Source organism: Spermophilus citellus (assembly GCF_964194105.1).
Source record: "Spermophilus citellus genome assembly, chromosome: 10".
Lineage (NCBI taxonomy): Eukaryota > Metazoa > Chordata > Mammalia > Rodentia > Sciuridae > Spermophilus > Spermophilus citellus.
Window position 1 is genome coordinate 132,848,678 of NC_138197.1, and position 24,350 is coordinate 132,873,027.

The 24,350-nt window shown below is 61.4% G+C and overlaps 1 protein-coding gene and 1 long non-coding RNA gene across 5 annotated transcripts in view; one reads left to right on the forward strand and one right to left on the reverse strand.

Moving 5' to 3' along the window:
• Nucleotides 1–13,852, forward strand: part of LOC308658900 (proline-rich protein 5) — a 114,606-nt gene extending 100,754 nt beyond the window's left edge. For all 4 annotated transcript variants that reach the window (XM_081311829.1, XM_081311830.1, XM_081311827.1 and 1 more), the window contains 5 exons: nt 4,003–4,076; nt 7,443–7,520; nt 10,410–10,538; nt 12,524–12,627; nt 13,434–13,852. In XM_081311829.1, the coding sequence (XP_081167955.1) occupies nt 4,003–4,076; nt 7,443–7,520; nt 10,410–10,538; nt 12,524–12,627; nt 13,434–13,733 (685 nt within the window). In that variant the 3' untranslated portion in view covers nt 13,734–13,852. The remainder of the gene's footprint in view (nt 1–4,002; nt 4,077–7,442; nt 7,521–10,409; nt 10,539–12,523; nt 12,628–13,433) is intronic.
• Nucleotides 3,935–10,474, reverse strand: LOC308658906. Its single transcript, XR_014024251.1, has 3 exons — nt 10,391–10,474; nt 5,640–6,922; nt 3,935–4,063 (listed from the first exon to the last, which is right to left on the reverse strand). It is a non-coding gene; the product is annotated as an uncharacterized lncRNA (long non-coding RNA).
• Nucleotides 13,853–24,350: the final 10,498 nt, after the last annotated feature.

Genomic DNA, 24,350 nt, shown 5'->3' on the forward strand with positions numbered 1-24,350 from the left:
GCTTCTGCGTTGCGTGGGGTGGGGAAAGTGTCTCTGGGTCTGCTGGTTTTCAGTGTTTCCTAGTCTTCTGTTTCTTTGTGGATCACCTTCTTAGTTGTTGCATTTATTATGGAGAGAGGGAGGCTGAAGGGAACTATTATTGTTAGCGTGTTGATTCCTCCTTTAGTTTTCTGTTTTTGCTTTATATGTTTTGGGGCTCTGTTGTTAGGTGCGTATGCGTTCTTCATGAACTGACCCATTCCGTCAACCTAAAATGTCCTTCTTTGTCACTTGAAACAATTTTTGTGCTGAGGTATGATTCTAGATAGACCCTCCAGCTCTTTTTAGTTACTGATTGGATGGTATATCTTTTTTTTTCGAGCTATTTCTCTTAATCTAGTGTGTCTCTTATAGACAGCATATACTTAGGCTAGTTTCTCCCTCATTTCTTTTCTTTTTCTCTTGGGCAGGCCTCGCTCTGTTGCTCCGGCTGGTCTTGAACACCTGCCTGGGCTCCGGGGATCCTCCAGACTCAGTTTCCTGAGTACCTGGAGTGCCGGCCAAGCCGCAGGCCCACTGCACCTTTTTGATCGGAACATTTAATCCACTGACCTTTCCGTGGTCACTGAGGAGCTGGGGTCACATCTGCATTTTCCTGTCTGTTCTCTGTGTTCTGATGTCTTCTTGTCCCTTTTTCCCCCTGTTCCTCCCTTCCTGTGTGTCTGGAACTCTCTGGTGCACCATTTTAACTTTCTCCTTGGGTTTGCACTCTATATTTTTAAAAGTGTTTTTTGGTAGTTGCCCCGAGGGCTGGAATTGACAATTTGTCACCAGCAGGGCCTGATTCATAACAACTGTGATCTCAGCTGTGGGCAGTCCTGTCCCTTCCCCCATCTCGCGCTGTGACTGTTGGATCATGTATTTTGACACAGATTTATCGTCCTTACTCTGTGCGTGGCCTTTTAAATCAGGGAGGTGGGGACCCGCAGCGCAGCCCCCCCCACCCGGGCGCTCACCGTGGGCCACCTGGACTGTGCTTGCTGGTCCTCATGCAGAGGTGGGCCTTGCCGCTAGAGAAGGAACGAGAAGGGCTGTGGGGCTTGCGTCTCCAGGGAGCAGGTAGCTCGAGGGAGCTGTCCCTGTCCCCTTCCCCACTGGAGTGACTTGGTGGTGAGATCTGGGGACATCCTTCCGGCGGCTCATTAGAGGGCAGGACCCTGTGGCCTTCTGGCTCCGGCTTCTTGCCCAGGTTTGAGCTGAGCCAGGGCCCTGGCTTTGCCTTCCTGGTCCTCCTGCCCTCGGGACATGCTCTCTTTGGTCTCAGGTGCCCTGGGGCTGTCTCCAGGGTGTGGCCTGCGCTTTCTGATTGGCCTGGGAGTGGGGCGCTGCCTCCTCTGGCTCCAGGGGCTAAGTCACCTGTGCCAGCCCGACTTTCTGGGAGCCCCAGGCGTGGTTTGAGGGCTCAGTTCCTGGGCTGGGACCTCAGTGCTCAGCACGGCAGAGCTGGGAGGTCAGCTGGTGGCCGGCACTGGGCACGGGGAGCTCAGTTGATGCTGTCTTCCCTGGGGTGACGTCCTCCCCTGGGGAATGCTTTATCCCTGGCTGTGCCCACCCCACCTCCACCGTCCCCCCATATGACGAGGCAGCAAAAGTGCTTACAGATGCCAAGCCCAGCACCAGGCTCTGGGACTCCCACCTCTAGGACTGTAAGGAACAGATTTATTTTCTTTATAAATGACTCCGTCTCAGGTGTTCTGTGATAGCAACAGAAAGTGCACTCTGACCCCCGCCCCATTAGAGTTTCAGGGCTGGCCTAGCTAATGATACAGCTCCTCATTTCTTGTTCTCTTTCCGCCACCAAAGAGGCTCAGCTCTGTGGGTATGCGGCCACAGCATTCCCGAACCTCGTCCCACCAACCCAGTCCCCACCCCACACTGAACCCCCATCAGGGTCATCTGAAGTTTTCCCAGTCCGCAGTGGTAAAGATGTTCCCTGCAGTTCTTTGTTTTGGGGGGTGGGGTAACCAGGGATTGAACTCAGGAGCACTTGACCACTGAGCCACCTCCCCAGCCCTATTTTGTATTTATTTAGAGACAGGGTCTCACTGAGTTGCTTAGCATTTCGCTTTTGTTGAGGCTGGCTTTGAACTCAAGATCCTCCTGCCTCAACCTCCTGAGCCGCTGGGATTACAGGCGTGTGCCACCGCGCCTGGCACCTACATGTCTTTTATAGGTCCCAGAAGCTTCCCTGAATATTGAAGGAAATAAAATTTTTGCTGCAAGGCTACAGAGCCATGGGGGATTCACCCTGGAAATTCTCTGTGTTTAGGGGAAAGTCACAGAAATTGTGGGGGGAAATTTTTCAATTGCCAAGGAACTTGTTCATTATCAGAAAACACCCTCAGTTTTGTGGTCTGTGCCTTTTGAACCCAGGTACAGCAAGCACTTTGGAGTCAGGTTTTTACTCAAACACTGGCTCCAGTCATCCAAGGTGTGTGACTCCAGTTAAAATAATTTGCCTCTCTGAGCCTCCATTTGTCCTCTATAAAGACAGCAGCACAGCAATGCAGGGAATGGGCTCCGCAGCACCCCAGGTGCCCACAGGTTCTTGGCCCGCAGGGGCTGCCGGTTGTTCCCCACCCTTCTGCAGATGTCCAGGGCCTCCCCGGCTGCCTCTGGGCCCAAGAACTCCGAAGGCCTACCTGGCCCGTTTTAAGAGCCGGGGGCCGTGCTGCATTTGAAGACGAATGCCCACAATTTCTGTGACTTTGTCCCAAACACAGAGAATTGCCAGGGTGAATCCCCCACGGCTCTGTAGCCTTGCAGCAAAAATTTTATTTCCTTCAATATTCAGGGAAGCTTCTGGGACTGATAAAAGACACGTAGGTGCTCAGGGACGGGCAGCCAGGTCCTGGCCAGAAGCCCTGCTCCCCGCCTTCCAGGGTGACTGCAGCCCCCCCCCCCACCACGGCCTCCCTTCCTCCCTGCTTCTTTGCAAAGCGGGAAGACCAGGCTCTGCCCCTCTCCCATGGGGCGGGGACAAGCAAGGCTCTTGTGTGGCCCATCCCCAGCGCCTTCCCTGGGCAGGCGGCTGTCTGAACTGAGATGGGGGCCGCCTCCGGACGCTGCGCTGACCAGCCAGTGCCCAGAACCCCTCCTGCCGCTGCCCAGCGTCCAGCTGTGAGTGTCCCCGCCTCGTGCTCTCTGGGAGCCCGACTCTGCCGCCACACCGAGATGCCCGGGGCTGGAGGATGCCCGCCGCTGCCCGGGGATCCCTGCCAGGCCAGGAGGCCCCGCAGCTGCCCTCCAGCCCTGGCTGCTTGTTATCCCCCAACTGTCCCGGCTCCGCCAGTCCACTGAGCAGGGCCAGCGCGGCCAGGCGGGCGGGAGGCATCCAAGGGTGGGCTCCTGGGGAGCCGTTGTGTCCCGCCAGGGCCTTCTGCCATGAGCACTGCGGGCCGACTGGGGACCCGCTCTGGGCTTGGACCTGCTTCCCCTGCCCCGTCCCTGTCCACTCCATGGGCCTCGCGGGGACCCCTGGAGCAGTGCCATCTGCAGAGCTGGCCCCTGACCCGGGTGGCCCTGGGCACGTCACTGCAGCTTTCTGGGCCCACTTTCCACCTGTGAGACGGCCGCCCTGTCCCCCAGGGGTGCTGCTCAGCCCCGTCAGGACCGAGCGTGGCTCCCTGGGCTTTGCTCGCAGACCTGCAGGGCTGGGCCTGGTCTCCGCTCCCCGGAGGGGCAGGGCAGGAGGACAGGGGTCCGGCCACAGTGACCCAGCTCCAAGGGCAGGGCCCGCCTGAGCCGACCACACCCATCTTCCGACCGCGTGCAGGGACGGGACCCTGACCCTTCGTGGGTTTGGTCCCTCTTTCTCCCCTGCCTGACCCCTGGGGCGGAGCTCCTCTGCCTCAGGGCTCCTCAGTGCCCTGGGGAACCTGGGAGTGCTGGGCGGGGAGGCCAGAGCCTGGTCCCCCATGTCGCCTGCTGGGCTCCGTGTGAACTGCTGCTTCTGTTCCTCAGCCTCAGAGACAAGAATCAAGGAGCGCTCATCCCCCCGGTGCTGCAGCTCACGGTGAAGTACCTGCGGGAGAAAGGTGAGAGCCAGCCGTCCAGCCAGGGCACGCGAGCAGCTGGTCCCCACCCAGGGGGTCAGGGTCCATCCTGAGCATCCCACAGGCCAGGGGCTGGAGGAGCTGGAACCAAGCAGGGGGTGGCCGGGAACAGAAGGGCACAGGCACAGGGGCTCCTGGCGTGGCCTGACAGGCTGGCTTCCAGTCCCCACTCCCCTGTGTGTTAGCTGTGTGACCTAAGCCAGTGGCTCACCATCTCTGGGCCTCAGTACCCTCACCTGTCCATGGGGTTAGTAGCTCCTGACTCAAAGGCCCACAGTGAAGCTTGGCTGAGAAGATGTGTGTGAGGCTGTCCAGCACTGGCCTGCAGGACCCCCGCCCCAGCTGGGGCTGCCTGGACTCCTTGTTTGCAGGCGCCCTTGACAGGGTGGGTGTGGCCAGGACCTGGACCTGGAGAGCCTGGTGGCCCCCCGAGCTTGCTAAGGCCAGGTCTCAGGTCCCCGGGGAAGGCGCAGGACACAGGCAGGGCCCACGGTCTGCAGCCAGGATCCACGCAGCCCAGGGTGGCCTCTGGCTGGAAACGGCAACACAGCTGCGGGGTCTGCAGGTTGTGACGCCCGGAGTGACGTGTCCTTGTCACAGAAGGTCCACGAGCAGCCATCCTTGAGCAGGGGCTCTGACTGCCATCAGGTTCTGGCTCTACTTTCAGGTGGCCTCTGTCTCGCTGACCAGGGGTGGTCAGTGTGCACTTTGGACACAGACTGAGAGGGCCTCCCTGTTCCCTCCCTCCCTCCCCCCTTCCTCCCTCCCCCTTCCTCCCTCCCCCTTTCCTCCCTCCCCCTTCCTCCCTCCCCCTTCCTCCCTCCCCCTTCCTCCCTTCCTCTTTCCTCCCTCCCCCTTCCTCCCTTCCTCTTTCCTCCCTCCCCCTTCCTCCCTCCCCCCTTCCTCCCTCCCCCCTTCCTCCCTTCCTCTTTCCTCCCTCCCCCTTCCTCCCTCCCCCTTCCTCCCTCCCCCTTCCTCCCTCCCCCTTCCTCCCTTCCCCTTTCCTCCCTCCCCCTTCCTCCCTCCCCCTTCCTCCCTTCCCCTTTCCTCCCTCCCCCTTCCTCCCTCCCCCTTCCTCCCTCCCCCTTCCTCCCTTCCCCTTTCCTCCCTCCCCCTTCCTCCCTCCCCCTTTCCTCCCTCCCCCTTCCTCCCTCCCCCTTCCTCCCTCCCCCTTTCCTCCCTCCCCCTTCCTCCCTTCCCCTTTCCTCCCTCCCCCTTCCTCCCTCCCCCTTCCTCCCTCCCCCTTCCTCCCTTCCCCTTTCCTCCCTCCCCCTTCCTCCCTCCCCCTTCCTCCCTCCCCCTTCCTCCCTTCCCCTTTCCTCCCTCCCCCTTCCTCCCTCCCCCTTCCTCCCTCCCCCTTTCCTCCCTCCCCCTTCCTCCCTTCCCCTTTCCTCCCTCCCCCTTCCTCCCTTCCCCTTTCCTCCCTCCCCCTTCCTCCCTCCCTCCTCCCTCCCTCCTCCCTCCCTCCTCCCTCCCTCCTCCCCTCCCTCCCTCGTTAGCAGTTCATTTCCTTTATTATTAGAAGCAGCCCAGGCAGGAACTCACCTGTGTTGGGTGGGTGTGGCCTCCCAGGTCCCCTCTTCCAGGCCCCGGTGGCCCTGGTGACCACATATGGGCTCTGCCTTTTGGGGACTGTGGGTCCTGAGAGTCTGCCCTGTGCCTTGCTCTGCACGGCTGCCCTGGGACAACCACTGTGTCACCAGCACAGAATGAAGCTGGCCACAGTCGCCTGGAGACCCAGGCCCTGCCCCTCGGTGGAGGGGTCACTGTGCCGGTCCCCATGCTGCAGGACAGGTGGCCACAGACACAGTGACTTAGATCGTCCGGGGTCTGGAGAGCAGAGCTCTGGGCCAGGGGGCCTGCGGGGGCCTCGGGCTGCGCTCAGGGCTCTGGCTGAGCGCCCCCTGGAGTCTGGGGGAAGCCCGTACACGCGGCTTCCAGGTCTCCAGTCCTGTGCTGTGGTGCCGTGTGCATAAGTGGCCAGAGCCGGCTGCACACGGGCCGTGACTCGGGTCAGCAGTGGCTGCGATGGGAACTGCCCTGGTGAGCGAGGGGCACCCCAAGGAGGCCGGCCAAGGAGACGTTCCCAGGTGAAACCCAGGCGTACACATCAGGCTTTCCGAAGCAGTGGTCCTCGGCCCCAAGGGTGGACCACTGTGGTGTCCTTGCAGTGGAGCTTTTAGTGTCACATGGCCGCTGGTCTGGTGGCCTGGCTGTCCCGTGCTGCCTGGCGCGTGTGAGAGCCCCTCTTTCGCAGCCTCGGGACTTCATTGGCTGCTTTGCTCCAGTGGACACGAGCCACTCGGTTTCCCTCTGGCCGCTTTTCACAGGCTAAGGTGGCTGTGGCCTGGCTGGCCGCCCGCCAGGGGCCTCCCCAGCTGCTGAGGCCACCAGCTTTCCTTCCAGGTGGCCCCTCCACCTACAGGAAGAGTCCCTGAAGCCAGAGCAGCGCAAATGGGGTCGGCGTGACCTCTCCGCGTGGCCGCCCACTGGGGGAGGGGTGCTGCCCCACGAGGGGTGCCGAGGCCGCGCCCACAGCATGAAGGTGGGGTGGTGGGGAGTCAGGCGTGGCTCTCAGCTGCTGCTGGGCGCCTTCTGGGTGCTGTGTCCCCTGCTGCGAAGGCTTCCCAGTGGCAGGCTGGGGCAGGGCCCAGTCACCCGGCTGGTGATGTCAGTGGCCAGAGGCCCACCCCCCGACCTTGTCGCTGGTTTCAGGAGCCCTCGGTTCCGTGGAGCCCGTGGCCATCTGTCCACCCCATCGGCACTGGCCGGGAGCTCTCAGAAGTGTTGTGTGTCCACAGCGTCCCGCTGGCTCCGGCAGCAGTGGCCTGAGGGGACACTTCATATGTAGCTCATGCAATTGAGCGACTGGGCTTTTTATTTTGTTCAGTTTTAACTGATGAATTCATACTTTGATCACTGTGGGCAGCTAGGGCCTGGACCTCAGGGGAAGCTGCTTGTTCCAGGTCTCCCGGGAGCCAGGCACATGCCATGCATGACCGGTCCTCTCTGCAGCCCTGGGGGCAGGACCTTGTGGCCTTGCCCTACTGGCCAACAGGTCCGTTGAGGCTCAGAGAGGCTGAGCGCATTCTCCAGGGTCACACAGCTGGTAGGAGGCAGAGCTGGATGGGAACCTAGGTCTGTCTGACTTCAGCATCTGTCCCTTTCTATCCCTTGCAAGGGCCACAGAGGGAGAAAAATGGGAGCTTGGGATATTGAAAACACTTAAGAGGGATAAGTGAAATCACAGGAGGGTTAGTGGGCTGGAGCATCCCCTGCCAGGCACAGGCCATGGGAGGGGGTCACAGAAACATCCAGAAACCCAGGTCCTGGCTCTTCTCCCTGCAGGGCTGCGCACCGAGGGCCTGTTCCGGAGGTCGGCCAGCGCCCAGACCGTCCGCCAGGTCCAGAGGCTCTGTGACCAAGGTGAGTACCCCACCGCCCACAGCCCTGGGCCCCAGAGCCCGGGACCCAGCGGGCCCCAGCGAGAGCCCAGGGCCAGGAGCAGCCAGTGTGGGGCCCTGGGCAGACCCACCGTCTGGCCCTTGGGTGGACGCAGGCTCAACGGACATCCGAGTGGCAGGGGATATTCTCTGGGGTCTGCACTAGCAGTCCCCCAGCCAGCCCAGCCCTGCGGGACACCTGCCCTCTGTCCCGCCGACTCCCCGCGTCCAGCCCACACGTGCTCATGAGCACCAGGCCCACGGGTGCGGAGCTTGGGCACCAGTCTTCCTGTCCGGCCCGTGTGCTGCTGTGTCACCCAGCTGGGCAATGACATCTGAGGGCCAGGGCCCTGACCCCAGGGAGCTGCGTCCTAGCCAGGGGCAAAACCTCGTCCCAGGAAGACAGCCCCCCCCGGAAGACAGGTCCCCCCCCAGGAAGACAGGTCCCCCCCAGGAAGACAGCCCCCCCAGGAAGACAGGTCCCCCCCAGGAAGACAGGTCCCCCCCAGGAAGACAGGCCCCTCAGGAAGACAGCCCCCCATGCCCCCCTAGGAAAACAGCCCCCCAGGAAGACAGCCCCCCCAGGAAGACAACCCCCAGGCCCAGCCCCCCAGGAAGTCAGCCCCGCTTGGCCCAGACCCCCAAGAAGACAGCCCCCCAGGGAGAGGGCCCCCCATGCCCAGCCCCCCAGGCAGACAGCCCCCCAGGAAGACAGCCCCCCCAGGAAGACAGGCCCCCCAGGAAGACAGGCCCCCCCAGGAAGACAGGCCCCCCAGGAAGACAGGCCCCCCCAGGAAGACAGGCCCCTCTAGGAAGACAGGTCCCCCCCAGGAAGACAGCCCCCCCAGGAAGACAGGTCCCCCCCAGGAAGACAGGCCCCTCCAGGAAGACAGGTCCCCCCCAGGAAGACAGGCCCCTCCATGAAGACAGGTCCCCCCCAGGAAGACAGGCCCCTCCAGGAAGACAGGTCCCCCCCAGGAAGACAGCCCCCCCAGGAAGACAGGTCCCCCCCAGGAAGACAGCCCCCCCAGGAAGACAGGTCCCCCCCAGGAAGACAGGCCCACCCAGGAAGACAGCCCCCTCAAGAAAACAGCCCCCCATGCCCCCCTAGGAAGACAGCCCCCCAGGAAGACAGCCCCCCCAGGAAGACAGGCCCCTCAGGAAGACAGCCCCCCCAGGAAGACAGCCCCCCCAGGAAGACAGGCCCCTCAGGAAGACAGGCCCCCAGGCCTAGCCCCCTAGGAAGACAGGCCCCCAGGAAGACAGGCCCCCCCAGGAAGACAGCCCCCTCAGGAAGACAGCCCCCCATTCCCCCCCAGGAAGACAGCCCCCCCAGGTCCAGTCCCCCAGGAAGACAGCCCCCAGGCCCAGCCCCCCAGGAAGTCAGCCCCCCTTGGCCCAGACCCCCAAGAAGACAGCCCCCCAGGGAGAGGGCCCCCCATGCCCAGCCCCCCAGGCAGACAGCCCCCCAGGCAGACAGCCCCCCCAGGAAGACAGGCCCCCCAGGAAGACAGGCCCACCCAGGAAGACAGCCCCCCCAGGAAGACAGGCCCCCAGGCCCAGCCCCCCAGGAAGATAGGCCCCCAGGAATACAGCCCCCAGGAAGATGGCCCCCCCAGGAAGACGGCCCCCCAGGCCCAGCCCCCACAGGAAGATAGCCCCCCCAGGAAGATGGCCCCCCAGGCCCAGCCCCCACAGGAAGATAGCCCCCCCAGGAAGACAGCGCTCCAGGCCTAGCCTCCCCAGGAAGACAGTCCCTTGGGAAGACAGCCCCCCAGGCCCAGAGCCCCAGGAAGACAGGCCCCCAGGAAGACAGCCCCCGCCAGCCCCCCAGGAAGACAATCCCTTGGGAAGACAGCCCCCCCAGACCCAGCACTCCCAGGAAGACAGCCCCCCCAGGAAGACAGCCCCCCAGGCCTAGCCTCCCCAGGAAGACAGTCCCTTGGGAAGACAGCCCCCCCAGACCCAGCACTCCCAGGAAGACAGCCCCCCCAGGAAGACAGCCCCCCAGGCCCAATCCCACAGGAAGCCCCCCAGGAAGACAGGCCCCCAAGGCCCAACCCTACAGGAAGACAGCCCCCCAGGAAGACAGCCCCCCCCAGGAAGACAGCCCCCCAGGAAGACAGGCCCCCCCAAGCCCAACCCCCCAGGAAGATAGCCCCCCAGGAAGAAGGCCCCCCCAGGAAGACAGCCCCAGCCCCCCAGGAAGACGGCCCCCCCCCAGGCCCAGCCCCTCAAGAAAACAGGCTTCCCAGGAAGACAGCCCCCTAGGCCCAGCTCCCTCAGGAAGACAGCCCCCCCAGGAAGAGGATCCCCCCAGTCCCAGTCCCCCAGGCCCAGCCCCCCAGGCAGACAGCCCCTCCAGGAAGACAGCCCCCAAGGCCCAGCCCCCCAGGAAGACACCCCCCCAGGAAGACAGCCCCCAAGGCCCAGCCCCCCAGGAAGACACCCCCCCAGGAAGACAGCCCCCAAGGCCCAGCCCCCCAGGAAGACAGCCCCCCAAGGAAGACAGCCCCCCCAGGCCCAGTCCCCCAGGAAGACAGCCCCCCCAGGAAGTCAGCCCCCAAGGTCCAGCCCCCCAGGAAGACAGCCCCCCCAGGAAGTCAGCCCTCCCAGGAAGACAGCCCCCCCAGGCCCAGCCCCCCAGGAAGATTGCCCCCCCCAGGAAGACAGTCCCCCAGGAAGACAGCCCCCCAGGCCCAGCCGCCCCAGAGCTGGTGGGAAGAGCACCCGCCTCCGGGCGGCGAGGGGACCAAGCTGTCCCCAGGCCTGTGGCCACCATCTTGCCCTGGGTCACACCATGTCACAGCTGCCATCTTTAGGTGCCATCTCTAGGTGGCAGGAGGAGCTCACTGTGCCATGCGTCCTGCAGGGAAGCCCGTGAACTTCGATGACTATGGGGACATCCACGTCCCTGCCGTGGTCCTGAAGACCTTCCTGCGGGAGCTGCCCCAGCCGCTGCTGACCTTCGCGGTCTACGAGCAGATCCTCGGGATCACCAGTACGTACGGCAGGGGCTGTGGGTCCTCGGGGGCCACCTACCGCCAGGTCAGGCCCTGGCACGGCTGGGGTGGCACCACGTGCAGAGTCAGGACAGCAAGCCCTGTGGCCATCTGGCACAGAAGGGACCTGTGGGGCTTCCCCACCATGCAGTGAGGTCTATTTATACCCCGCTGGCCTCAGCCAGCCACACTGTCACGGTGGGGCAGTGCCTCGGGGGGCATCCTGCCACAGGCGGCAGAAGACATCTCTGGATTTGGGCGTATTGTCCTGGTCAGGGCCCGGCCTCTGCCCACCCCATGCTGACCCCCAGGAGTCCCAGCCCCTCAGCTCTCCCCTCTGGAGCGGGGTCCCCGGGTCCCTCCCTGTGTCAGTGCCTTGAGCTGCGGTGCAGGGTGAGATCCCGTAGCAGGTGCCCGGAGCTCCACGGCGGGCTCAGGAACGCCAGGCTTACCCAGGAGGGCAGCACCTGGGAAGAACCACCAGGTCCCTGGGTCTTTGCCATCCAGTGCCATCTCTTTCTTCCTCTGGGAGCCCCGGGGTGCAGAGGGGCCCGGTTTGGAGCTGACTGTAGGGCAGTGTGGTGAAGGTGTCCCTTCCCCTGAATCAGTGCTTCTGGCCCTTGTCCTGGGAGGTGACCTCTAGGCTTTGGAGCTTCCTGGGGGACTGGAGTATCTTGTTACTCTTGGGGCCCTGTAGGTTGGGGTGACCCAGGGTGGGGCTGGGCCTTCCAGAAAGGCCGGCGCGAGGTTGCAGGGTTGGGCTTTCAGCCGTGGGCTGCGGCCCAGCTCCTGAGGGCAGGCAGCTGGAGACTGGGTCCAGTCATAGGGCCACCCCTGAGGGCACAGCACTCCGAGCTCCCAGAACGCCACATTTTCCCCTTTCCTCAGGGTTTCTCCCGGGCTCCTCTCTGAGACGGGAGGTAGCCCTCCCACAGCTGCTCAGAGTGGCCAGGCCCTGGTGCCTGGCGGAGGCCAGGGTCAGGCTGGGCCTCGAGGGCCAGTCTGCCGGTGCCCACGGCGTGGTTACCTGTCCCTGTCCACCAGCAGCAGGGCCTGCAGGGCTGTGATGCGCAGGAGAGGCCACGCGCAGAATCAGGACAGCGAGCCCTAGCCCTGGGGGCTGAGCTCTGCCTTCTACACCAGGGCTGGCCGGAGGGGGCCTGCGGGAGCGTAGACCCTAACCCTGATAGAACGGCACAGGCACATGGTGGGAGCCACCGCCCAGGAGGCCACGGCGCAGCCTCATGCCCTGTCCACGCCAGGACGGCCACGGCAACGCGGGGCTGCTCCTCTTTCCAATGGTCTCACCCTGCCCCCCTCCTTCTGTCCTCTCCGTCTCCCTCCCTTCCTCTCCCCTTCTCTCTATCTCACGCACACACACTCTCCCCCACGACCTCACCTGTCCCTCCTCAGAGCTCCCCTTAGTGCTGTCCTCCTCCTGTGCCCTTGTAGCCCTGTGTCCTTTTTGATGGCTCCCTAGCGCTCCACAGGCACCATTCCTTGTGATAATTGCTATGTCCCTTTGGCCCCACCAAGCGGCATCAGAGCTGTTTCCAGTCGTGTTTTGCTCACTGGTCATTCTACCAGGAGATTCCACAAGTCCCGAAGCCGTGGTTGTTGAGAACCGAGATGGTACCAGAGGCTAAGGAGTGCGTGGCAGGCGCCTGCGGGCAGCCTGGTGACACCTGCTGATGGCGGTCGGGGTTGAGGTCACTGAGCAGGAGTGCAAGGGGGGGGGCAGACGGGGGTCCTGGAGGTGGGACAGCGGCCGACTCCTGGCCTAGACCACTCCTATTCCACGGACTCGGCCTCCGGCCCCCCAGGAGGTGATCTCTGTGCTCATTTGAGGACCAGGAGGGGTTGGCCTGGGCTGAGCGCACCCCCTCCGGGAAGTATGTGTGGCGTCCAGAGCTGCCTGGGCCATGCTGGCCCCTTGGGCAGGCGAGCACGCAGGCCCCTGGACAGCGAGGTGGTGCTGTTGCAGGTGTGGAGAGCAGCCTCCGCGTCACCCGCTGCCGCCAGATCCTGCAGAGCCTCCCGGAGCACAACCACGCCGTGCTGCGCTACCTCATGGGCTTCCTACATGAGGTGAGTGGCCCAGCCCGCTCCTGGCCGGCACCTCTCCCCCACGCCAGGCCGGGCCCTGCCTGCCTGAGCTGGGGAACGTCCTCAGAACACCACTCCAGGTGGCCAAGGCCTTCGTCCCCAGCCTGGCCAGGTGAGGGCTACGGGGAACCTCCCTGCGGCCAGGAGGGCCAACCATGGCCTCCGGCCCTGCACCTGGGCTGGCCATCCGCCCCTGCCGGCCACCTCCTTCTCGGGCTCCTCTGCTCTTGTGCCTCAGGCTTGGGCTGAATCTGGGCTGGGGAGGCCTGGCACACAGTAGGCCCTGAGGCTGGCACACAGTAGGCCCCGAGCCAAAGGCAGGTGATTCCTGTGAGGGAACCAGGCACCCTGCGCTTTGGGCCCACAGGCCGCGTCCCAGAGGGGACCCTGGGGCTGAGGCCAGAGAGGGAGGTGCCGGCAGGGCTGCCCTCCCGCCACAGATTCCAGGGAGGGTCCTACCGCCACAGAACCCAGGAAGGGGCCTCCCACCACAGAATCCAGGGAGGGGCCCTCCTGCACCTTCCAGCTCCTGGACACTCAGGTGGCCGTCTGGCCCAGCCCGGTCCCCACCTTCGCCTGTCCTCTCCTCTGTCCCCGGGTCCCGTCACCGCCCCTGCCTTCCTCTCTGAAGGACGCTCATCCTTGGGTGGGGGCCGCCTGGGCAGTCCCGGGTGCTGTCATCTTGACAGGCTCGGCTTCATGCCATCAGCAAAGACCCTCGCTTTTCAGACAAAGCCAGACTCTGGCTGAGGCCTCTCCTGGGGCCCCCACCCCTCGTGTCTCGCCAGGTGTCCCGGGAGAGCCTCTATAACAAGATGAACAGCTCCAACCTGGCCTGCGTCTTCGGGCTGAACCTCATCTGGCCGTCCCAGGGCATGTCCTCGCTGAGCGCCCTGGTGCCCCTGAACCTCTTCACTGAGCTGCTCATCGAGTACTATGAGAAGGTCTTCAACCCCCCAGAGGGCCCTGGGGAGCGCACCCTGGGCCCCACGGAGGCAAGCGGGCAGGGCAGCCCCTTCTCCAGACAGTGTGCCAGGGTGGGGGCACCCCAGGCCTCACCAGGCGTGTCCCGCCTCCGTGTCCCCTGAGGGTGGCCAGGAGACACCTCTCTTGTTGGATATGTCCCCCCAGCCCATGCGTCTGTGTCCCAGTGTGTGTTTGTGAACTTGCCATCTGAGATAGTAATCAGGCATTAAATGAACACGGAACTGTGGTGAACAAGTCCTGCTTCGGATTCTCCATTGTGAGGCTGGAGTAGAACCACACTGTGAGGGTGATTCTCTGAACTGTAAGCTGGGTGGCTTTTGGGAACCTGCGGGCAAGGGGTTTGTAGCTGTCAGCGCTGCCGCAGTGCTGTGTAACAACCGCCTGGGCTCACCGACTTCACACAGCCACTCCGTGTTGCCCACCAGCCAGGGGTGTGCCAGTCCCACGTCTGTCCTCTCACCATGCCTGAGATGAACAGGAGGAGGACAGTTTCCGAGGCCCCAGTCGTGGCTGCTCAGCCTCCATGCTTTGGGCCTGTGGCGAGGGGCACACCACGGGAGCGCATGGTGGAAACTGCTCTCCCAGGAGCCAGGGAGTGAAAGAGCGGAGAGGAAGGGCCAGGGGACTAAACTCTCCTTTGAGGGCCGCCTCCAGGGGCCTAGCTTCTCCTACCAGACCCTCCCTACTAAGTGTCCCCCCAGGAACACCCCAGGCTGGTGACCACGCCCCGTGAGGCAGCTTTGGGGGACATTCAAGATCCAAGCCCTGTCTGTGGGTCAGCTGATGGCTCTGTGGGTCTCTTGGGGGCTCTCTCCATGTCCGGGCTGGGCTGGCCATCAGCTGGGGAGACGTGGCTGTCCAGCAGGTGCCCCAGACGCTCCAGCAGCCCACGTGGGCACATCCTCAGGGTGGTGCCTGCACAGAGCTGTCCCAGGCGGGTCCCGAGCTCCGGCTGGCTCCCTGTGGGCTCCACTGGCCAAAGTAAGCACCGTGGCCAAGCCCAGGTCACATAGAGGGCAATGTGGGAGGGTAAGACCTGGGCACACCGGGCAGCCCCCCTGCGGAGGGCACTGGGACATGTTGGGGCTCTGTGGCCTCAGACACCTGGGTGGTGTAATGGGTCCTGTGTCCCCATGAACTGTGGCGGGGAAGGCTATGAGGTCCATGCTCCCAGAGCATCCTGCTTAGGTCACGTGCCCAGCCTGGACCGATTGCTGTGGCAGGGACACGCCGCTCAGCCAGGCTGGGACGAAGCCCTGGGCAGCCTGGTGTGGCCGGGAGGAGGGTGGACCTCCGGACACCATGGCGGGCTAGGCCACCTGCAGCCATCGCCCAGGAGCCTGCCCCAGGGAGAGGGGTCTCTGGGGACAGAGGACGAATGCTGGCAGCAGTGACCCAGGTGCCCTGGGATCCTTGGGGTCGCGCCAGGATCTGCCCCCCTCCCGCGCCTCTCAGGGCCCCCCCTGGACGCCAGCCCCCCTGCTGGGCTCTATTTCCTGCCCTGCTGGGGTCTGTGGCATTCAGAGAAGGGACCAGCTGTCCCCTGAGCTGAACCCCAGCACTTGTCGGGGTGACACCGTGTTCCCAAGCACAGAGCACGTGAGGGGCCAGGGAGGGTGTGGCTCCTTCCTCCTGGATGTTGGTGCTGTCCCCGTCCAGGGCAGAGCACAGTGTCCCCGAGGCCTGGGCACTCTGTTACTAAGGGTGTCCATCCTCGCAGGTTCTTGAAGGCGTGTCTGCAGCAGAGGGAGGGGGCCCAGTGACAGCTTGGGTGGGAGAGAGGACGGCTCGCGGCCCCACCTGCACGACAGGACAACATGGCCACACGGGCAAGGAGACGGGTGCTGCCACCCACAGGTCCCTGCTGTGGTGCCGAGGTGCACAGTGGTCCTCGGCCCGGCTGGTCGGCCCCGTGACATCCCAGCTGGGGACCTCTGCTGGGGGGGCGGGCACAGGGTCCCCAGTAAGTAACACCCCTCTTTTTTGCCCAAGCAAATCGAGAGAGGCAGGCTCAGAAGTCCCTCAGACAGAGGCCAGGTGGCTCCCTGCAGCCCACAGACCTGCCTTCCCTCTAGGGCCAAAGGCCTGGGCACGGGCCACCCTGACACGGACAGACTTGGCGCTGCAGGGGCTACAAGGATGGCCGGCTCAGCCGTCGGTGCCCGGCTCCCCTCCAGGGGCAGCACTGGGGGGATGGCCCCTCCTCCTCCCAGGAGGGGCAGGAGCGTCACCCCCACCTGGGGGTCTCTCCAGGGGTCGCAGGGTGTCTGCTGTTCTCCTTCCTAGTCTAGGGGTGAGGACCTGGGGGCGGAGTGTGTGTGTGTGTGTGTGTGTGTGTGTGTGTGTGGAGGACGAGATGTGCCCAGGGCCACCCAGCGGGGAGGGGCAGGACTGGGGTGCAGACCTGTGCAGACCTTTGCTCCGCCCCCTTCTCCCCCTTCATGGAGCTGGGGAAGGGAGGCATCGGGCCTCGGTCTTCGTGTCTGTGCAGTGGGGACCCACGCCACACGCTCCCTTCCAGCTTCAAGACACCGCTCCAGCCACAGGCCTGAGCCAGGGTCACCTGCTCACGTTCTGTGACCTCAGACGAGCGGAGCCTCTGCCCGCCCCTGATTCCTGTCTGAACATGGCGACAGAGCTGGCGCCCCACGCGGGCAGGGAGTCCCTCTGCCCCTCATGGCACCGCGGACTTCTCCTGGTCGTGTGGGGAACACCTGGATTCTCAGGTTTAAAGTAGGTTTGGTCCTCCGGATGGCCGCACGCTCTGCAGCACTGTCCACCTGGGGCCCACCGAGGTCGCCGTGAGCTGAGGGCTCCGGCTCACAAATGCCCCGGGAGCCCGCCCTCCCCACGGCGGCCCCCAAGAGGTTCCAGTCCTGGCAGGGGCTGCCTGTGTCCTCACCATCTGGAGCTCCAGGGACAGGACTGGGGGGACCAGGACCAAGCCCTGTCAGAGGTCTTCTGGCTTCTTCTCTCCCCCTCCTCCAGCCCTCTGCTCTCTGTCCAGTGTCTAGTCTTCCTTCCCGGCTGGCCAGGTCCTCTGTCTTTCCCCTTCTCACCCGTCACTCACCGGCACTCGGCCAGAGCCCTCTCCTGTGCCGCCCAGAAGCTGGTTCCGTTCCATTTCTCTTCTGTTCTGCTCCACAGCCGCCCCCTCCCTCCCTCCCTCCCTCCCTCCCCCCCCTCCCCCCCCTCCGTCCTCTTTCTTTCAACAGGGCCCTCAGCTCTGACCTCTGCGGGCTCCCCACACGGGCTCCCCAAGGTTGGCTCAGCGTGGTCCCTGCCACGTCCTGGCCACAGCCTCTGGAGAGCCACGGCCTCTGCACCCCGTCAGGCGGGCGTCCATGCTCACAGAACAACCCCAAACGGCCTCGGAGTTGTGTTGCCAGGTTAAATACAAGGGACCGCGGCATTAACAAGGACATTAAATCAGGCCTCATGCATTATGCAGAGAGGGGCCCGGAACCGCGCCTGGGAAACTTATGTTTCAAATTTCCTGACTCCGCGTGGCCCGGACGTCCTCCCGCGGCTCCTGGATCACAGCGCCTCTTTTACAGACGGTGACTGTGGAATCGGGCTCGGGCTGTGTGGCCCCCTCGCCCTCGCCCCTATCAAAGCCACCTCCCCCATCATTTCCGTGGCCGGGAAATGCAGGAAATGTGTCCCGCAGTTCAGTTAAAACAACCAGGACTCGGGGTGTCTGTTGAGGACACAGAGTCGCCATTCACTTTCGCAGAAATGGCAGGGCTTTACGTGACCCCGGAGATCCGGCAGCCTGCCCAGAGTTTGTAAGCCGACGTCCACTGTGAGTTATTGAGACCCGTCCAGACCCGAGGGTCTATAAGCCAAGGTGTGCCCCTCGCCCCACCTGAGAGAGCCAGCCTGCTGCCCCCGGAGGGCCGGCTCTGGGCACCCCCTCGTGGTGCCAGCTCAGCTTCACCACCGTGACCCTCAGCCAGCGGATGGCCGGCAGAGGGAACTGGCAGTCACAAGGCTCAGCTTGAGGTTCTGTCCCATGTGGCAGGGATGGGACTGGGAAGGCCTCCCAGCTTTTTCCCAGGTGAGCAGCCCCTTTGCAATTTCCTGTCCTTCTGAGCACCTGCTTTGGGCCAGTCTCAGAATTAGAGATGAGCAAGGCATGCCAGCCGCCTCAGAGGGCCTGCTGAGCAGTCTGGGACAACACAAGAAAGTAAAAGCACAAGTAGGTGCTTCTAAGAATGAAAGCAGTGTGTTTGCTCAGGGCTAGGGATGTGCCTGAGTATCCCTGTGCTGGAGCAGGGTCCCTAGTGTGGTGGTGTGGAGATGTGGTGGACCTTTAAGGGGTGGGGCCCAGTGGGAGGAGGTGAGGTCATTGGGGGCGTGGCCTCATAAGGGGTGGGTGTGAGTTACTTCCTGGGAGAGTGGGCTATTATAAGGGAAGGTCCCCAAATGCTGGGTCCCCTCTACACACAGCCATTTCCCTTCTCATCTGTCCACCATATTGTGATGCAGTTGAGGGGGCCCTCGCCAGAGTCCAAATAGATGGGGGCTGATCTTGAACTCTAGACTCCGGAACTGTGCCCTAAGCTCTTTTTAAATAAAATATCCACATGATGGCACAAGCCTGTATTCTCAGTGGCTCAGAGGCCGAGTCAGGAGGATCGCAGGTTCAAAGCCAGCTTCAGCAACTTAGGCGGCTGTAAGCAACCTAGTGAGACCCTGTCTCAAAATAAAAAGTAAAAGGGGTTGAGGATGTGGCTCCGTAACAGTTATTTCGAATTGTCAACTTGAGTGGATCAAGAGATCCCGAGCATTAAGAGGATCGTGGGTGTGTCTGTGAGGGCGTGGCTAGGAAGGATTGGCATGTGGGACGGCCAACTGGAATGGAGACCCTCCGCAGGCGTGGGCAGCACCACCCAATAGGATGATGCCTTGGGTGGGATAAAGCTGGAAGACCGGGAAGCGCAGAAGCCAGCTGGATTCTTCTGGAGCCGGTTCTTGGTGGCTGCTGTGATCCTCTGAGGATACCGGATTCTCGCTCCGTCACTCTTCCAAAGCAGACAGTGACCGTGACTCTCCAGAAGACTTGGGTCTCAGACTGGGGTAGCCCCTGGGTTCAACCCCTCAGTAAGAAAGGAAGGAAGGTAGGAGGACAGGCTGGCCAGCCGGGTGGCCAGAGACTGTAACTCACTCTAAAACCCCAAACAGAACCATCTTAACCTGAGTCAGAAATTAGAAATGGCAGTTGAGGATTTTAAAGTAGCCATTGTAAGTGCCCTCAAATATGTAAAGGGAAAAACATGCTCAGAATACAGGAAAGGATGTAAACCCTCCGTAAAAAATGAAAAATACATCCTAAAAAAACCAGGGACTTCTAGGGGCTGGGGTGTGGCTCAGTGGCAGAGCGCTTGCCTGGCATGTGTGAGGCCCGGGTTCCATCCTCAGCACCACATAAAGAGTAAAAAATCAAATAAAGGTATCGTGTCATCTACAATTTAAAAATACTTTTTAAAAAAATAAAGGAATTCTAGGAAGGAAAATAGGGTGTCTGATTTTTTAAAAGACATTGGGATTGAGAGAGAATGGAAGTGGTCCTGCAGTTGGACCCACAGAGATTGCCTAATCCGAAGAACAAAGAGAAAAAGGTTTGAAAAATGTAGAGACCCAGACACCTGCAGGGACAGTGTCTGAAAGTCTCACACACTTGTCACCGGAGCTGAGGCAGAAGAGAGAGGAAGATGCAGAGACTATATGAAAATCTGTGGCCCCAAATATCCAAATTTTCAGATTCAGTTATCTCAGTGAACCCCAAACTAGAAAGAAAACCCCACCTCATCTGCCCCAGTGGAACTGCTGAAAACCAAGGGTGAGATAAATTGGGGGAAGTATTCAGAGGAGAAGCAGAATGACCCAGAGGGCCAGCAATCCCAGCCACTGGCTCCCAGGGTGGAGGCGTAAGGAAGCGTGGCTTATGTGGTGGACTACGTTCCTCTTAATTTTTAAGAAATAAACAAGAGTGCTGCTTACAACAAACATTTTATTTAGTCTGTGGGGTTTGCAAGACGAGTGGGCACATCACCCAGGAGGACTGTGGCCCTGAGGACCCGTCGCAGGGTTTCACTGGTCTACCTCCTGTATGCTCGGCTCCTCCTTAGCCCTGAGGGAGCGGTCAGGGAAGGGGTGGACCTTTCCCCAGACAACTCCTGAAGGATACAAAAAGGTCTAAAGCTCCTTCCCTGCATTCTGAAAAGAACATCTTACAAAATCCACGAGAAGGCAAGAAAGCCAGGGGAACAAAACCCAGAGGGGACCCCGAGGAAGCCAAGTCATCAGCCACATGGGCAGTTGCCTCTAATGCTAATGGAGTCCACCCTGCAACGGACAGCAGATGTGTCCAGACGACCGTGAAAGCAAGACCTAGGTTCAGGGGCCTGAGTGCAGAGGCAGGTTGGCGGCAAAGGGACTTGACCAGAGGGGCCATGCACCCAGTGAGCACTGAGATCCAGGCCACCTGTGTCCACCCTGGATGATCGGACTTCAGACACCGCAGGGCCTTTGGCAGCGATGAAATGGTCGGTATATTTAGAAGACCTAACTGTCATTAACATGAATGTCCTAACAACAGGAATTTCATACACAAGAAGGAATAAAGATGGTGGAATCAAAGGACAAATGACATTTCTATGATTATGGTTGGAGAACAGCTCTCTGTCAAAACTGAGAGACCCCAGGGCTGGGGCAGGGGTGGGGGCTTGGAGACTGAGCAGCTGTGAGGCCCTAGGGTCCATCCCAGCATGCCGGGAAAGACAGACAGGAAGGGATGAAAGAAAAAAGAAAAAAAAAAAGACAGGGAGATTGGCCAGGCAGAGTGAAGTCATAAGTAACCTGAACATTGCCATCAGCCACCTTGACCTAATTGGTATTTATAGGATGCGACTCCAACCACAGAGGAGCGCGCATTCCTTGCATGCACACATGATAAAATCACCCATCTAGCCTATCTTCTGGGACATAAAATATATCTCAGTTGATTTAAAGGATTTGAAATCAAACCACAATGGAATAAAATTGGAAATAAAATCATGTGCAGGAAAAATACCTAAGTGTATAAAAATTTTTGGAAAAGGGACAAGAACCACATAGATTCATGTATCAAAGAAGAAATCATAATGAAGTGAGGAGATGTTTCGAATTCAAATTGAAAATAACCTGAGTCTGTGTAAAGAAAACCACATCTCAACATTTGTTGAACAGAATCTGAGCAGCATGTGGGGGGAGACCCAGGGGCTTGAGGGGGAAGGGAAAGAAGAAGAAATCGAAAATCAGCGACTACACTTCCACCTTAAGAATACAGATGTTGCCGGGCAGGGTGGTGCACGCCTGTGATCCCAGTGGCTCTGGAGGCTGAGGCAGGAGGATCATGAGTTCAAAGCCAGCCTCAGCAACTTAGTGAGGCCCTTGGCAGCTCAGTGAGACCCTGTCTCTAAATAAAAAAAAAATTAAAAAGGGCTGGAGGTGTGGCTCGGTGAACACTTGGGTGCAATCCCTAGTACGAAAACTAAACTAAACTAAAATAAAATAAAAATAAAAAGAATATATAAATGTCTCAGAGTAAACCCCAAAAAGGAGAAGGAAATTAAAAGGGTTGGCGTTGGGGTGCGGATCAAGTGGAGCACTGGTCTGGCGTGTGTGAGGCCCTGGGTTCTATCCCCAGCACCACAAAAAACAAACCACACACACACACACACACACACACCAGGAATCAGCAATGGCAGGCGACAGCGAGAATCAACAAAGCCCAAATCAGAACCGCCCAGAGATTCGAAGAGAAGGGTCCTGCAGACAGTAACTGCAGCAGGCTTGGCCACCCCTGGGCCACCAGGGGGTATCCACTCTGGAGGGGAACCCTCCCCAAAGCTGGGCTCCAGACCCTCTGGGGAAGCCACATGGCCGTGTGTGAGGGTGGCAGATCGCCCCCGTGGGCTTGGGGTTGGGGACTATGGGGATTTAAACTATCAACATGGCCCCAGGTGCTCAGGCCCCAGGGCATCTCTAGCCGTGAGAGTGCTGCAGAGGCCCTGGGACCCCAGGGCTTGCAGCTATTCCTGAACGAACCCGTTCAGCCAGGCCCTGGCACTGCATGGCACCTCCAGCCTTCGCAGCCCCGAGGGTCCATGGGTGAACACGGACGTGAGGGTCCCTGGACATGACGGGTGACTCTGTGTCAACATACCTAGTTGGGGATGCTGGAGGCCTGTTTCTAGATCTTTCCAGAGGAGACTGGCCTAGGAGTCAAGAAGACCCTCCCTCACCTTCACGGGCTGCACGTTGGATCAGCTGAGAGGCAAGGTGAGAGGTGGCGTCCAGCTCGGCCTGGCCGGGCCTGGCTCCTCGGTGGGTGAGGAGGAGCTCAGGTCCAGGCACCCCTGACCCGCAGCGAGCTGTGCTCTTCCCAGGGCTGTGGTCTCACAGCCTGCGAATGCGCCTCAGTGGTGGAAGGTCACAGGGAGGATGGGATTGGCGCCCTGTTCCGCGGTGGCCCTGCCCTTCTGCTGTGTGAGGCAGCTGTGGTCTACAAATGCAGCCGCTGGTGCCAGGTAGTGGGCCTAGCGGGCCGGCCCCTTCCCTTCCTTCCCCAGACACCCAGGGCCTCAGTCCTCCATAGGAGCAGGGGCCCAGAGCCACCAGAGCCACCGCCTGGCTCACATTCACCTCCTGCTGTGTGGCCGTGGTGTGCTTCCTGAGGTCTCTGAGCTTCAATTCCCTGTGAGGAACTGAGTCGCTCCAGGGCAGCTCTGAGGAAGGACTGGGGGTGCACACAGAGGTCACAGGGGGACAGGCGGTTCAGCAAGATGACACCAAGGTCTCTCCCCTCCCCGCTGCAGGCTGTGGGACAGAGGAGGCACATGGGGCATCTCAGGGACGTTCCCGGGTGGAAGCTGTGAGCAGCGGATTCCAGGGCACCCAGGAAAGGGGTGGATGGGTTTGCCTTGGTCCCTGTGCTGCCGTCCTTCCCTGAAGGACCTGGTAAAGGACAGAGACGCGCCTCTCACTCTGTCTGGAGGCTGAAGTTCAAGGTCGGGAAACTGCAGGCTTGGAAGCCACCCGGATCCAAAGCGTTTCCTCCAGAGGGAGAAGCACTGGACGGTGGAAGGACGTGGAAGGCCCTGATCCCACCACGAGGGAGCAGCCCGTGTGGCCTTTTTTTTTCTTTTTTCGTACCAGGGATTGAACCCGGGGGGATCTGCCACTGAGCACAGCCCCACCATTTAAAATTTTGTTTTATTCAGACACAGGGTCTCACTTCATTGCTTAGGGCCTCAAACTCACCATCCTCCTGCCTCAGCCTCCTGAGCTGCTGGGATCACAGGTGAGCTCCGCGCCCGGCCCCATCGGGTTAGTCACACAGGACGGGGACCCGTCTGCTCTCAATGTTGCCACTTGCCAACCTGGAGTCCTGTGACAATAATGGCGCCCTGATCCCCAGGATCTGTGCACGTGCCCGCTCAGGGTCTTTCCAAGATGGCTTATTAGAGACCCTGGGGTGGCCCTACTCTAATGTGGCAGTGTCCTCACAGGAGGGATTTGGAGAGAACCCGTGTGAGGATGGGGGTGAAGACGGGTGGTGCCTCTACAAATCAGAGGGGGTGAAGGCCAGAGGCCAGCGGAAGCCCAGACGGCCCAGGGCACACTGTCCTCCACCGCCTCAGGAGGGACCGGCCTGCTGACCCCTAGCCTGGACTCCACCTCCAGGTCTGGGGGGCAGCATCTGTCAGGTCGCACAGCCTGTGCCTTGCTTCAAAGCCCCAGGAAACTCGAACTGCGTCGTGGTGATCAGACCCTTCGCGGACAGGTGCGTCCCGCTGCTTCAGTCCTGGGAACAGGACACCCGTGGGGAGGCCACCCCACTGGCCTGCCTGGGCAACCCTCCTCCCTGGCTGCTCTGTAGAGCTGGTCAGGCACGACTGGGGAATGGGCAACCTAGGGTCCTGGCACAGGGTCACCTAGGCACGAGGCTGAGGGGCAGTGCTGCCCAGTGGAGGGAGCTGGCTGTGGGCGGGAGGCTACTTGGGAGGTGCTCCTGGTGTGGTTGGGGTGGGAGGCTGCAGGCGCAGCCCTGGAGCGGGGGGCCGGCTGGGGTGGAACTGCAGGGGCTTTGAGGACAAGCACCAGGTGGAGCTGGGCGCACCCCCTCCCCGCAGGTCCCAGGCGGGTCCCTCACCTTCCTGCCTCGTTTTCTCCCACCTGTCCAGCCTCGCCTGGCCGCTGGGCTGGCCCACAGGACTCTTGGGAATGGCCTGAACCAGGAGGGAAGCAGCCCTGGGCCTGCAGCTGTGCCCCTAAGGCTCCTTCATGCCACAGATGTTTATGCCAAGCACCAGCCACGTGCCAGGTGCCCTCAGATGCTGGGATTCGGGGAGCTCTGCCAGACTCCCGCCCCATGACGCAGACAGACACAAGCATGGAGTAGGTGGTACAGTCTGAGACTCCAATAACAGGACAGGACAGGCTCACTGGGGGCGCTGGGGAAGCTGTACCTGGAGGGGACAGTGGTCAAGGCCATGTCTTAAAGCAGGTCAGGGAGCCAATGAGGAAGGCAGCTGGGGAAGAGCATGAGGGGCCCAGGGCCCAGCAGGTGCAAAGGCCCTGTGTTGGGACCCTGCTGAGTGGTTCGAGGAGAGCAAGGAGGCTGGAGGCCAGTGGGTGTGGGTGTGGGCCCTGGAGCCACAGTAAGGGAA